The 14,276-nt window shown below is 45.1% G+C and overlaps 1 protein-coding gene across 11 annotated transcripts in view; it reads right to left on the reverse strand.

The window, feature by feature from the left end:
• Positions 1 to 3,364: 3,364 nt before the first annotated feature.
• Positions 3,365 to 14,276, reverse strand: part of PANK2 (pantothenate kinase 2) — a 37,231-nt gene continuing 26,319 nt past the window's right edge. For 9 of the 11 annotated variants that reach the window (XM_033185749.1, XM_033185746.1, XM_033185741.1 and 6 more), the window contains 3 exons: positions 10,669 to 10,792; positions 8,902 to 9,027; positions 3,365 to 3,912 (listed from right to left, as the gene is read on the reverse strand). In XM_033185749.1, coding sequence (XP_033041640.1) covers positions 3,862 to 3,912; positions 8,902 to 9,027; positions 10,669 to 10,792 — 301 coding nt within the window. In that variant the 3' untranslated portion in view covers positions 3,365 to 3,861. The remainder of the gene's footprint in view (positions 3,913 to 8,901; positions 9,028 to 10,668; positions 10,793 to 14,276) is intronic. The other 2 variants (XM_033185742.1, XM_033185744.1) reach the window with 2 other exon arrangements.

Here is a 14,276-nt window from a genome sequence, read left to right on the forward strand (position 1 = left end):
AAGGTGAGTGATTCTATCAGAGCTGGTAACTAGTACTGAGTGATTGTGATGGAAGCTCCTGTCCCCACCTATGGCATGGTGTGCAAGCGGGGGTGGGGTCAGTGGTGAAGAGAGTGCCAGGCCACCACAGCCAGAGAAGAGAGAATCCTGGAATGCAGAGTACAGTGGAGGCTGAAGCCCCCTGGCCTCCCTGAGCTCTACAAACAGCTACAGATAAGCCATCTTCCACGTGAACACCAGCACCAGGGTGTCCTGAATTTTTTTTTTTTTTTTTTTTTTTTTGAGACAGTCTTGCTGTCACCGGGCTGGACTGCAGTGGAGCAATCTCCACCTCCCGGGTTCGAGCAATTCTCTGCCTCAGCCTCTTGAGTACCTGGGATTACAGGCACGTACCACCATTCCCGGCTAATTTTTGTATTTTTAGTTGAGACGGGGTTTCACCATGTTGGCCAGGCTGGTCTTGAACTCCTGACCTCAGGTGATCCACCCGCCTTGGCCTCCCAAAGTGCTGGGATTACAGGCATGAGCCATCGCACCTGGCCAAAGTAGCATAACTGAGTCTGTTTCCTCCACAGGCCACACCACCATGAAGAACTGCCCCCACCCCAAGCTCCTAGCTATAGCCCAGGCCTGGAAATAACTAGTGTCAGGAGAAAAAAAAACTCTTCATCCGAAGCCTTCCTGTGGCTGTTGCTGCTCTCACCACCCCTCACTAGGACCTCTCCAAGTCAGCTTCTGCCCTGTGGCTTCCTGGCTTCCATCAAGGCCAGCCACGATCTTGCAAACAAATGTGGGCAACCTGAATTCAGATGCCCAGAGAGCTCCTCTTCCCTCAGTCCCCTAAGCCACAGGCCCCTGGCCGGCCTCTCCCTGAGCAGTCGTTTTCTTTGCAGCTTCTTCCTTCACTGCTCAACTCGCCATTATTTTTCTCACCCTACCTTAGAACTCATGAAATCCCCTTGCTTTGCCCACCTACATGCAGATCATTCTCAGCTCTGTATCTCCAATCCAAATACCCAGTGCTTATCTGGAGTCTCAAAATCAGGTAGTCCACAAATGAGCCCAGGTGCCCTCTTGGTATCTCCCCTCCCTCCCCTGTATCCAGTCACTACTTCCCAACACCAGCCCTCTAAGCATCTTTCCATTCTGGCCATCCACTTCTCCCATCTTAGTTCAGGCCTTCCTTTCTCACCTGGACCATGGTCACAGCCCCCTTCACGGCCACTAGTGGAGGGCAGACTGAAAGGGACAGCTGCTGAGAGAAGACAGGCAAGTGGCAATGGTAACAGCAGAGTTTATGGGCACCTCACAACCCGGAGGTGGTGAGACAACAGTAAGCTGGGACGAGGATGTGGACAATGCTGCAGAGAGATCTACAAATGTAGAGAGAAGGCAGTGCCTTGGGGCTGGAGCTCAGAGGCAAGGGGCGGCTGAAGTGTTCCCTGGAAATCAGTCAAGGTGCTGCTGCTAACTGCTTGGGGAGACCCAGGACTGCGGCTGAGGACAGCCACAGCTAACTGTCAGCAGAGAATGAGCCAGAACATTAGTAGCCTGGGTGGCAGGACAGGCAAGAGGGCCATGCGGAGTGAGAACTGAGACAAGGCTGTGAAATGAATGCCAGATTCAGTGGCAAGGGATTCACTGGTGGCCTACCAAGCATCCTGCTGTGGGCCGGGCACGGGCTCACACCTGTATTCCCAGCACTTTGGGAGGTCAAGGCAGGCGGATCACCTGAGCTCTGGAGTTCGAGGCCAGACTGGCCAACATGGTGAAACCCTATCTCTACTAAAAATATAAAAATCAGCCGGGCATGGTGGCGCATGCCTGTAGTCTCAGCTACTCGGGAGGCTGAGGCAGGAGTAAGGCAGAGGTTGCAGTGAGCCGATCCAGCCTGGGTGACAGAGCGAGACTCCATCTCAAAAAACAAAAAAACCTGCTGTGGAGTGACAGGGTGTGCTAAGCACAAGGTGGAACATGAGGAAATGGACTGGTTTCTCTAGAGGAGGGGGAGGGCCCATGGAGGAGGAAGCTCAAAGCGAGGCAGAAGGGGACATCAACAGCATCTTCCCAACTCAGGCACCAGAGAGTCCTGGGTTTGAGTCCAGCTCTGCTCTTTTCCAGTTGAGTGACCTTAGGCAGGCTTACTCCTCTGGGTTTCAGTTTCCTTCTCTGTTAAAATTGTGGGAACAGCAAGGGCTGCATGATGCTCCACGTCGAGCAATGGACAACCTCCTGAACACACAGCACAGCAGAGGCAGCAGGACCACAGCACAGGGGCTGCAGAGGGGCAGGCCCTGGCCTGGGTCTCCATGGGAAGTGAGCAAGTTCACAGAAATTGGCCCAGGGAGCAACACCCTGTGGTACAAACAGGAGGATGGTGGTGCCATCTTTGGTGGCTGGGTACTGGAGGAGGGTGAGACCACCAAGAGCGCTGCTGGGAGCAGAGGAGGGCAGAGGAACTCAGGATTAGGGCATCAGAGCTAGTTATAGGCCAGGAGCCTGCAAAGAGCAGCAGCAGGGCAGAGGATCACCAATCACTGTCCAGGGGACAAAATTACCCTCCATGCAGCAGCCATCCTGCTCTGCACCCAAGGTCCCAACGCAGCAGCACCCATATTTCCTAAGTGCCAAGGCCCAAGTGCAGAGGTGGCCATGCCTAGTGGAACAGCCCACACATCAGTTCCCCTAGCCCCAGCTGGAGTGCAGGTGCCTCTGCTGCCCCCATGCGGCTGGCTGGCACCCTGCCCATCCCTCCCTGACCGCAGCCTTAAACTGCAGGGAGGCTGCAGAGCCTTGGGGTTTTCCCTCCTGGTCCAAGGCTGCTTTGTACAGGCCCGTCCTTGCCTTCAACAGCAATATGGGCACCACTGAAGACCTCAGATATGAAAGGTGCATTCTCTCCTTGAGAAAGGCTTTTGAAATTATTCTGCACAGCAGAAAGAAAAGCTTCAGCCCCTACCAAGAGCAACTGCAGCCTGGCACTCAGGCAGTCTTCTGAGCCTCACCTCCCAGTGTCACAGTGCCTTGAAGGACCCCCAACTCCCCATGAGTTCTTTGACAGACACCTCAGTTCTTCCTTTTCTACTTAGCCTGAAAGAAAAACCAGATTCTCCCTGATCCCCTGAGGAGGTGTTGATTCTAGTGGCCCTTCTGACTCGTATTAGTCTTCCAGACTGTGCTGCTTCTGCTAGTGTCCCCACTTTCATCAGAACAGTCCTCCCACTACCCAAGGAAATTCTGCCAAGAAAAGAAGTCTTGTCTTTCCAGACATTCATTCCCAGGATTTCGTGTGAAGTAACGTGGAACTGCCCTTCCAAAAACTGCTTGTTAAGTTTCGGGTACACAATTAACCTGCCCAATTAAGTTTGCAGAACCTTGAAATAAAACATGTTTTACAGTTAAGTTCACACACAGGCTTAATGCAAACCAGAGTAATGCATAGATGATTGCCAAGACCACACTGACAAATTGTGATTAGATTTTAACAAATCGTAGCCTGCCTTAAATTCAGGACACAAAACCACAGTCAACTGAACACAGAGCAGCTCTCTTCTGAAGCATCTCCAGTGAGTGATGCAGAGATTTCAAAAATACAAAGCAGACAACTTATATACAGCAAATCCTCACACTGCTTGGACATAGGCCACTTTTTTGTTGTTTTTAATATATCTTTCCTTCCTGGTTGCTAGTTTAGACTGAATTCTTAAGGATTTATCTTGATGACTTAGAAAAATACACGCATCCTTTCTCACTTTGTTTCAGGTAGTGCACAGTCATGAAATTGAGTAAGTCTCTTAAAGAAATGGAAGTCCACACAGATCCCATGGTGGAAGGTTTCAGGAACCCCTCCCCAGGTAACGATCAGGGGATCTTCAACAGCTCAAGGAGTGCTCCAACAGCTCCAAAATAACCCTGAAAGAAAATACACCAAAAATAAGTGCAATTTTCCTTAGACTTACTCAGATCACCTTACGTGTGATGACTAGTGTTAAAGCCAACACTGCCCTTCACACAGCATACCCATTTCCTGAGCACCTCAGAAGGGCCAAGGCCAGCCTGGGAGCACAGATGCCCTAAGGAGTCCCTGTCTGGGGAGGGGGCTGTATGTCCTAGACTATCCAAGCACTTCAGACCACTGTGATAAGAGCAAAACCAAACCCGCAGAGGGGCCGATAGGAGCTATGAGGCTAGCAGCAGCTCAGTTACCTCTGGTAAGAGACAGAAACTGACTGTATTTCTGGGGAATGAGGTGAGAAGCAGCAGACGCCTGGAGCATTTCCAGACAACTGAGGAATGAAGGCAAGGTGGGATGCGAAGTGCAATGAAGTAGGTGAAGTTGGGGGGTGGGTCACAGAGGGTGAGAGCCCGACTGGGCTGGGGGAAGGAGGGAGAGTAAGAGATAAGATGGATTCAAGATTCACCCCTAACAGAGGACAGGACAGCAGGAGGGGGGCAGCATCCCCGAGAATGGGGACACAGGATTAAGAGACGTGGAGAGCAAGGCCGGTGGATGAGTTCCGTACTGGACATGAGAAGCTGAGGTGCCCACAGCAGCCAAGCAGCTGTGCCCAGGTGGTCACCAGACACCTGGATCACTGGCCCAGAAGCCAGAGGGGACAAGGATGGGGGAGGGGCAACATCCCTGAGAATGGGGACACATGGGAAGCTGAGGTGCCCACAGCAGCCAAGCAGCTGTGCCCAGGTGGTAACCAGACACCTGGATCACTGGCCCAGAAGCAGGAAGCACAGGAAGGAACACCACCACCCAGAGGCAACGTGGAGAGGCACAGAACAAAGAGCAGACCCTGAGGAAGCATGGAGGTTCCTGAGGGAGGGCAGCCCTCAGCCCTCAGCCCTCCTGAGACAAAGCAGCAGCAGCTGAGAGAGGACAAGCACTGTGCTGTCTCCAGAAGCAGGCAGTCTGGTCACACGCAACCAAGAACTCAAAACCAAAACACAGGAATAGCACATTAGAGAAAACGAGGCAAACCCCATAATGACAGAAAAGAGAATGGTAGCAAGAACCAGAGGTAAATCCTAAAACGATGCAGAATCCATCAGGGTCTCCACCCCGTAAGGTAAGGTAGCAGACTACTTTTTAAAATAAATAACCAAAAAAGGAATGAGAAGATCCTGAAAGACTTGTGTATGGATTTTTAAAAAAATAAACAAGTCTCTGAAACATCATAAATAACTACCACTCTATCTTTCACGAAAAGCTTCTTCAAGAAACGTGATCAAACAAAAGAGGCCAAAGCCTTTCTTGTCACACCCTAGTCGGCAATTTAAAAGAAAGGCATACTGGCCGGGCGCAGTGGCTCACAGCTGTAACCCAGCACTTTGGGAGACCAAGGCAGGTGGATCACTTGAGGTCTGGAGTTCAACACCAGCCTGGCCAGTATGGCCAACCCCGTGTCTCTACTAAAAATACAAATATTAGCCAGGTGCTGTGGCATGTGCCTGTAGTCCCAGCTACTCAGGAGGCTTAGACAAGAGAATCACTTGAACCCAGGAGGCAGAAGTTAAAGTGAGCCAAGACTGCGCCACTGTACTCCAGCCTGGCTGACAGAGTGAGACCCCATCTCAAAAAACAAAAACAAATAAAAGAAAGGCATATTGACCATCTTTGGTTTTGGTGTGTATAAATAAAATAAAGGCAGCCACACCAATCTGTGATGTGAGGTGGCCTGCAGCTACAGGACAAAGCACAACGGAAATACAGAGGCAAGGGTATTTGTCTTAATAGTTCACTATAGTTTGTTTTAGGTAGCTTTCTGTACCTTTTATTTTATAATAAAATACAGAGATAAAGTCAACCATTGTATATACATATATAGAGAGAGAGAGAGAGGGGTCCACTGACGACTGGGATGCTACTATCGAGACAGAAACAGGTGGTTATAAACTACAACTTGCTAAGATGAGAGTAAAGGAAGAAAAGAGGAAAGGCTTGAGAGAATCTATAGGAAGCTTTCACAAGAAAAGTTAAAGTGACTTCAATGTGAGGGCAAAAAAATATTTCAAGGCTCAGAGAGGCTAAAGTAATCAAAGTTCCACAAGTACAGAGATCAACAAAAGAGTCAAAAGCCTGAATGCGAATGGAAAACACAGGGGCGAATGGAAAAAACAGGGACAAATGGACCAGCAAAGCTAACCAGTGGGAAAAACAAAGTCGGCGAGCAATAAGGACAAAATGCAACCAACAGTTTAACAAAGGGCTTATAACTATTATGATATGACAATATCGATTTGGTGTTTTGTTTTTTGTTTTGAGATGGAGTTTCGCTCTTGTTGCCCAGGCTGGAGTGCAGCAGCACGTCTCGGCTCACCGCAACCTCTGCCTCCCGGGTTCAAGCGATTCTCCCACCTCAGCCTCTCAAGTAGCTGAGATTACAGGCATGTGCCACCACGCCGAGCTAATTTGTGTGTGTGTGTGTTTTTTTTTTTTTTTGAGATGGAGTCTCGCTCTGTGGCCCAGGCTGGAGTGCAGTGGCCGGATCGCAGCTCACTGCAAGCTCCGCCTCCCGGGTTTACACCATTCTCCTGCCTCAGCCTCCCGAGCAGCTGGGACTACAGGCGCCCACCATCTTGCCCAGCTAGTTTTTTGTATTTTGTAGTAGAGACAGGGTTTCACCGTGTTAGCCAGGATGGTCTCGATCTCCTGACCTCGTGATCCGCCCGCCTCGGCATCCCAAAGTGCTGGGATTACAGGCTTGAGCCACTGCACCTGGCCTAATTTTTGTATTTTTTGTAGTGACAGGGCTTCTCCATGTTGGTCAGGCTGGTCTCGAACTCCTGACCTGGTGATCCGCCACCTCGGCCTCTCAAAGTGCTGGGATTACAGGCGTGAGCCACTGCGCCTGGCCTGTTTGGTGTTTTTGTCTGTTTTGTTGTTTTGGTTTTTGTTTTTGAGACAAAGTCTCGTTCTGTTGCCCAGGCTGTAGTATAGTGGGTGTGATCTCAACTCACTGCAACCTCCGCCTCCCAAGTTCAAGAGATTCTCCTGTCTCAGCCTCCCGAGTAGCTGGGATTACAGGCACCCGCCATTGCACCCGGCTAATTTTTGTATTTTTTGTAAAGATGGGGTTTTGCCATGTTGGCCAGGCTGCTCTCAAACTCCTGACCTCAGGTGATCTGCCCATCTCAGCCTCCCAAAATGGTGGGATTACAGATGTGAACCACCGCACCCAGCCTGTTTTTTGTGTTTTTTTTTAAGGTTAACTTAAAAAACCAATCTCCATGTTCTACCTAGGAAAATAAACAAGAGGCAGAAATAAAGCAGAAAAAGATCTAACGTTCGAGTTTTAAAAATTCTAATATAAAGCAAAATAAAATAAGTCTGAGATCACAAAAAAAAGATGTATACAGAAACACTATGGCCGGGCGCGATGGCTCAAGCCTGTAATCCCAGCACTTTGGGAGGCCGAGATGGGCAGATCACAAGGTCAAGAGATCGAGACCATCCTGGCTAACACGGTGAAACCCCGTCTCTACTAAAAATACAAAAAATTAGCCGGGCGAGGTGGCGGGCGCCTGTAGTCCCAGCTACTCAGGAGGCTGAGGCAGGAGAATGGCGTGAACCCGGGAGGCAGAGTTTGCAGTGAGCTGAGATCCGGCCACTGCACTCCAGCCTGGGCGACAGAGCGAGACTCCGTCTCAGAAAAAAAAAAAAAAAGAAAGAAACACTATGAACTGTAAGAAACTTAATAGCAATTCAGTGTTGGTTTACAAATACAGTAATGTTAGAGTTTTAAAACTAAGATGACTTCAATTTTAAACTTTTTGATAAGGGGATTTGTGTACTTTGGACTTCAACTATGAACTAAAGCAATTTAAAGAGAAAAAGTAATCTAGCACTTCAAATCTGTGCTACTATCTGGATTTTGATTTCCTTTGATATAGACTGTTTAACTAAATATGCAATACAATTCTGAAAAATGTTCATCATAACAATATCTAAAATCCAAGAAGAGTTGAAATAATAGTTCAACTGCCCCACAGCCAAGAAGGGAAGAACGAACCCTATCCTCTTTCCACACCTCTGCTTCTTTTCCCCAACAGGAAAAGTAAGAGTGCTTTCCAAGACAGGCTATAATATAGGTTGAGCAATCTGATTCTTTTCCATTTCATCATTTCCAGCCTGTCTACAATTGTACTTAAGTTCTTATGATAGTGTGGTTCTAGTCTGAGAGGTTTACTGATCTATTCATTTTTACAACATGCATCTTAAATAACTGGCACAAGAATTACAATATATAAAAACTGGCATTGAAAAAAATGAAGAAAACAAAAACAGAACCCAGAGTAATGGCACAGTCAGTGCAATAGAAAAAATATAAAGGACAGTTCAGACAAAAATATGGCATCAGAAATATAGGGGAATGTTCATCAAGGGTTTTTCTCTAAAATTTCTTAAGCTTACAATTAAATTAACCCAAAATCTACCTGGCATTGGTATCAGGGAAGAAACAGCTTTCAAATGTTACAAAGTTAAACTACCAAAAAAGGTGGGCACAGTGGCTCACACCTGTAATCCTGGAACTTTGGGAGGCCAAGGAGGGCAGATCACTTAAGGTCAGGAGTTTGAGATCAGTCCAGCTTGGCCAACTAAAAGTACGAAAATTAGCAAGGTGTGGTGGCACACGCTTGTACTCCCAGCTACTTAAGAGACTGAGGTGGGAGGATTGCTTGAACCCAGGAGGCAGAGGCTGCAGTGAGCCCCGAGACTGCACCACTGCACTCCAGTCTGGGTGACAGAGCGAGACTCCATCTCGAAAAAAACAAAAAACAAAAGAAACACTGCAACCCATCTCACCTCCACCCTCTACCTCAAGTTCCATGACAGTGTGACCCACAAGCCCTCTGTGTACATAATATATCACAAGGAACAAGTCAGCTTACCTCGTGTTCCGAAAAAAGTGCTTTCAACTGCCCCTTGGACCAATAATCCAAAGCATATGCCAAAAGCCGCATGGCGATCGTATTAATTCTCAAGAAATTTCCAACAAATACCACCTGGTTAATGTTCTGAGCACACCAAAAAAAGGCAATTAGTTGTCATCTTAATTCCTATTTTCTCATAAAAGCTACCCCAAATAGAGCACCATGTGCATAGCTCTTAGCAACAATGTGACTGCTGATCAAATTTAGTCCAGTTGGTCTAGGGCTACTTAAACCTGATCCCCAGACAACTCTGGACCCACTGCAAAGCATGCTAGATAATGTCACAGGAGAGGGAAATAGATTAGGAAAAACATTTGTATTAAATATGGCCAGCAATAACTAGTTTTGAATACAATGTTTTATACAGAGAAGTTAAAAAAACAAACAAACAAAAACCAGTATGACCCCAATCCAAAAGAAGGACAGTGACACAAACAGGCGAAGTATATAAGCAATATAACACACAGGGAAAAAATCAAACCACCAATTATCAAAGTAAAATTTTAGACCTATTAAGCTAGCAAAAAAAAGCAACTGAAATTCCACCACCAATGTCAGTAAAGTTGTAGTAAAATTAATCCACTCATTCACTGCTAAAGATGATCTAAATTGGTGCAGCCCTTGTGCAAAGCATCATGACGATAAATGTCAAAATTCATGAGCATGATCATTTCTGTAGACCAGAAATCTCACTCCTAAGTAAGCCCCATATCAAGAATAAAATTCAACCAAAGAATAACTTCATGCTTAAAAATGCTTACTGCCAAGTTATCGGCAAGCAACCAAATGCCAAGCTCTATGTTGTTTGATATAAAATAACTCGATCAAATAAATATACAGCCATGAAATGTGTAATATTTAAGTACAAAATACAAATTGTGGTATGCACACCAACTAAAATTTCTGAAAATACATAAGCACAGGAAAGGGAACATACAATAAAGAAAAAAAGAAATTACGATATTCAAACAAAGAAATGTTTAATTACTTGATGTTGATACAGTATTTTTTCACTTAAAATGAGATAAATCCTTTGTGTCTTTTGAGGTTTCCTTTTAAGCTACATGCCTGTATCATCTATTTAAAGGATAACTTTTTAAAAATAAAAGAACAATTTAACAACTGTACACACAGAGACAAGCCATAAGCTGCACCAACTGGATCCTAGATCCTCTTTCCCCAAGGGCAGCCCATTCTTGGTTCTTTCATAGCCCTGTACAATGCTGCTTGACCTGAATGCTACAAGGCAGCACTGTAAAGAAGCTGAAAGCACAAAGACACAGCTCTGCTGAGGTGGGGGAGCCAAGGAGGGCACTCCTCGGCCTGCTCAGTCTTCTCCCAGCTTCAGTGACTTCCTCTGGATTCCTCCCTAGGGCCTCTAGAGCTCAGCGGTGAGTGTGGAGTCTACATTCAGCATCATTATCCATCATCACCCCCAACAGTCCCCAATATCTGGAACACTGGCTGCCTTCTACTCTTTCTCTACTTTGTCCTCAAAATATGTCATTTTCCTTTTAGACAAGTAGCAATGTTTATCTTCAGTTAAAAAAAAAAAAAAGAAGATGATGATTAATCTGTATTTGAAGAGTTTTAACTTCGTGCTAAAACAAACCCCACCCCAAATGACTACATTTTGGCACTGTTCTGAGAAGACAGACATATAGTGGGGCCCACTTAAGTTCAGTTTTTTCCTTAAAGCAATTAAAGAAACCCATGTCCCCTTACTTCATTAAGGGCACACATTCTTGCTATTGAGCCAATGTTGTTGGTGATGGTGATCAAAGTCGCTCTGGCAAGGTCCTCTTTACTAACGGCCTCTCGCTTCTCCTTGCTCATCATGTTTCCAAAGCTGTGATGGGGGAAAAAAAATTCCCATTGCTAAACTAAAAGCAACAAAGCCCAACAGAACTTGAATGTTACTTTATTGAAATAAAACTAGCTTTTAGGTCAACATTGTTGAAATCTTCAAACTTTTTATTTTGCAATAATGTAGCATCTGCTCAAAGAGAAATGCAGCTTCAAATAGAGCCCTCAAACATTCTAAATGAGCAGACAGCTTTCCCTGCGGTTTCTACTGAAGTCTAGCTTTGATACCAGATATTCATACATTCAGTTAGAATCTCATCAGATGCACTGGAAGGCACCATTGCTCCTGCAACCAGACAGTTTCAGGACAACACCTCTAACAGCAATTCATCTCAACCGCACAGCTGTTCCACTCAGATGGTCACATGCACATCCGGTAAACTGTTCCATCAGAGCAGAGCAAAGTACAGACAGCTGAGTCCCAGAGTGAGCTACTTAAGAGTTTCAGGTTTCCCTAGAAGATAAAGTATTTCAATGTACATGCCGAGCAGAACTGCTACAATAATTTGCCAATCAGAAAAGGAAGTGATGACCAATGAGCAAATGTTACAAACACAGAAAATGAAATCAACAGCATTTACCAAGTGTCTCAACTTAGTAAACAAGCATGTATATAAGTGATTTTTATATTAGTAAAAGCCATGTGCCCCAACATACGAAAAACAATTACACTTCTAAATGATCTCAAAATGGAGACAACGATTTCATTCATAATAGCATCAGAGAATAAAACGCTTACAGATATATCTAACAAAAGTGTAACACCTGTACAATAAAATCTACAAAACACCGTTGAAAGAAAGCAAAGATCAAAATAAATGGAAAGACATTCCATCTTTTTGGATCAGAAGACTCTGTATTAGGATGGCAACACTCTCCAAATTGGCCAAAAGATTCAACACAATCTCTATTAAAATCCCAATTGTCTTATTTATAGACTTTGCCAAGTTAACCCCAAAATTCATACCCTCAAGGTACCCAGAATAGCCAAAATAATCTTGAAAAAAGAACAAGTTGGATGACTCACACTTTCTTACTTCAGAACTTAATACAAAGCTACAGTATCAAGGCAATGTGGTAATGGCATAAAAACAGACATATATATCAATGGCACAGAACTTAAGAGTCCAGGAATAAACCCAAACATCTATGGTCAACTGATTTTTGACAAAGGGGGCAAGAGAATTTAACAGGGGAAGAATCATCTTTTCAACAAATGGTACTAGGATAACTGGACATCCACACATAAAAGAAATGAACTTGGACCTCCACCTCACACCATACACAAAACTTATTCAAAATGGATCAAATATAAGAGCTAGATGTAAGAGCTAAAACCACCGGGCACAGTGGCTCACGCCTGTAATCCCAGCACTTTGGAAGGTCGAGGCGGACGGATCACGAGGCCAAGAGATCAAGACCATCCTGGACAACATGGTGAAACCCTGCCTCTACTAAAAATACAAAAATTAGCTGGGCGTGGTGGTATGCACTGTAGTCCCAGCTACTCGGGAGGCTGAGGCAGGAGAATCGCTTTAACCCGGGAGGCAGACAGAGGTCGCAGTGAGCTGAGATCGCGCCACTGCACTCCAGCCTGGTGATAGAGCAAGATTCTATCTCAAAAAATAATAATAATAATAATAATAAAATAAAAGAGCTAAAACTATAAAACTCTCAGAAGAAAAAAAACAATTCTTCATGATCTTAAATTAGGCAATTCTTTATCATCTTAGATTTCTTACATATAACACCAAAAGCACAAGTGATAGATGATAGATAAGATTAACTTCATCAAAATTTAAAATCTCCATGCTGCAAAGGACACCATCAAGGAAGTGAAAAGACAACTAACAAAATGGGACAAAATATTTGCAAATTATGTATCTAATAAGGGACTTGTATCCAGAACTCAATAATAAAAAGACAATCTAACTAAAAACTTAGCAATAGACTTGAGCAGATATTTCTCCAAAGACTACAGACAGATGGCCAGTAAATACATGAAAAGATGTTCAGGCTGGGCACGGTGGCTCACACCTGTAATCCCAGCACTTTGGGAGGCCGAGGTGGGTGGATCACTTGAGGTCAGGAGTTAGAGACCAGCCTGGCCAACATGGCGAAACCCCACCTCTACTAAAAATACAGAAATTAGCCAGGCATGTTGGCATAATTTACAGGTGTGCCTGTAATCCCAGCTACCTGGGAGGTGAAGCAGGAGAATCGCTTGAACCCAGGAGGCAGAGGTTTCAGTGAGGCAAGATGGTGTGTCACTGCACTCCAGCCTGCGCAACAGAGCGAGACCTTGCCACACACACACAAAAAAGATGTTCAGTCAGGCATGGTGATGGCTCACACCTGTAATCCCAACACGTTGGGAAGCCAAGGTGGGAGTGGGAGGATCACTTGAGACCAGGACAGCCTAGGCAACATAGCGAGACCCTATCTCTACAAAAAATAAATTAGGCAAGGCAGTGCACAGCTATAGTCCTAGTGACTCAGGAGGCTGAGGCAGGAGAAACACTTGAGCCCAGGAGATCAAGGCTGTAGTGAGCTATGATCGCAACACTGCACTCTCACTCACGTGGGCAACAGGGCGAGACCCTGCCTCTTAAAAAATAAAAACACTACAAGATATCACTTCACTCCTATTAAGACAACTAAAACCAAGAAGACAGACAGTAAGTGTTGACAAGAAATTTAAACGTTCATAACCTGCTAAGACTGTAAAATGGGACTACCACTTTGGAAAACAGTGTAGCAGTTTCTCAAAAGATTAAACATTAAGTTATCTATGACTCAGCAATTCTACTCTCACATATATATCCAAAAGAATTAAAAATATATGTGCATACATACAAGGACTTACACATAAATGTTCAACATAACCAAAAAAAGGAAACAACCCAAATGTTCATCAACCAATAAATGGATAAAATGTAGTATTATCCACATAATGAAATATCATGTGGCAGCCGGGCACAGTGGCCCACGCTTGTAATCCCAGCACTTCGGGAGGCTGAGGCAGGTAGATCACCTGAGGTCAGGAGTTGGAGATCAGCCTGGCCAACATGGAGAAATCCTTTCTCTACTAAAAAAAAAAAAAAAAAAAAAAAATTAGCCAGGCTTGGTGGCGCATGCCTGTAATCCCAGCTACTCAGGAGGCTGAGGCAGGAGAATTGCTTGAACCCGGGAGGCGGGGGTTGCAGTGAGCCGAGATCACACCAATGCACTCCAGCCTGGGCAAAAAGAGCAGAACTCCATCTCAGAAAAAAAAAAAAGAAAGAAAAAAGAAATATTATTTGGCAATAAAAAGGAATAAAGTACGGATTCACACTGTAATGTGAATGTTTGAAAACATTATGCTAAATGAAGAAGTAATCACAAAAGATCACATACTGTATGATACCACTTAAATGTTCAGAAGAGGCAAACCTAGAGACAGAAAATAAATTACTGTTAGGCCGGGC

This window comes from Trachypithecus francoisi, unplaced genomic scaffold (genome assembly GCF_009764315.1).
Source record: "Trachypithecus francoisi isolate TF-2019V2 unplaced genomic scaffold, Tfra_2.0 Lachesis_group21, whole genome shotgun sequence".
Taxonomy (NCBI): Eukaryota; Metazoa; Chordata; class Mammalia; order Primates; family Cercopithecidae; genus Trachypithecus; species Trachypithecus francoisi.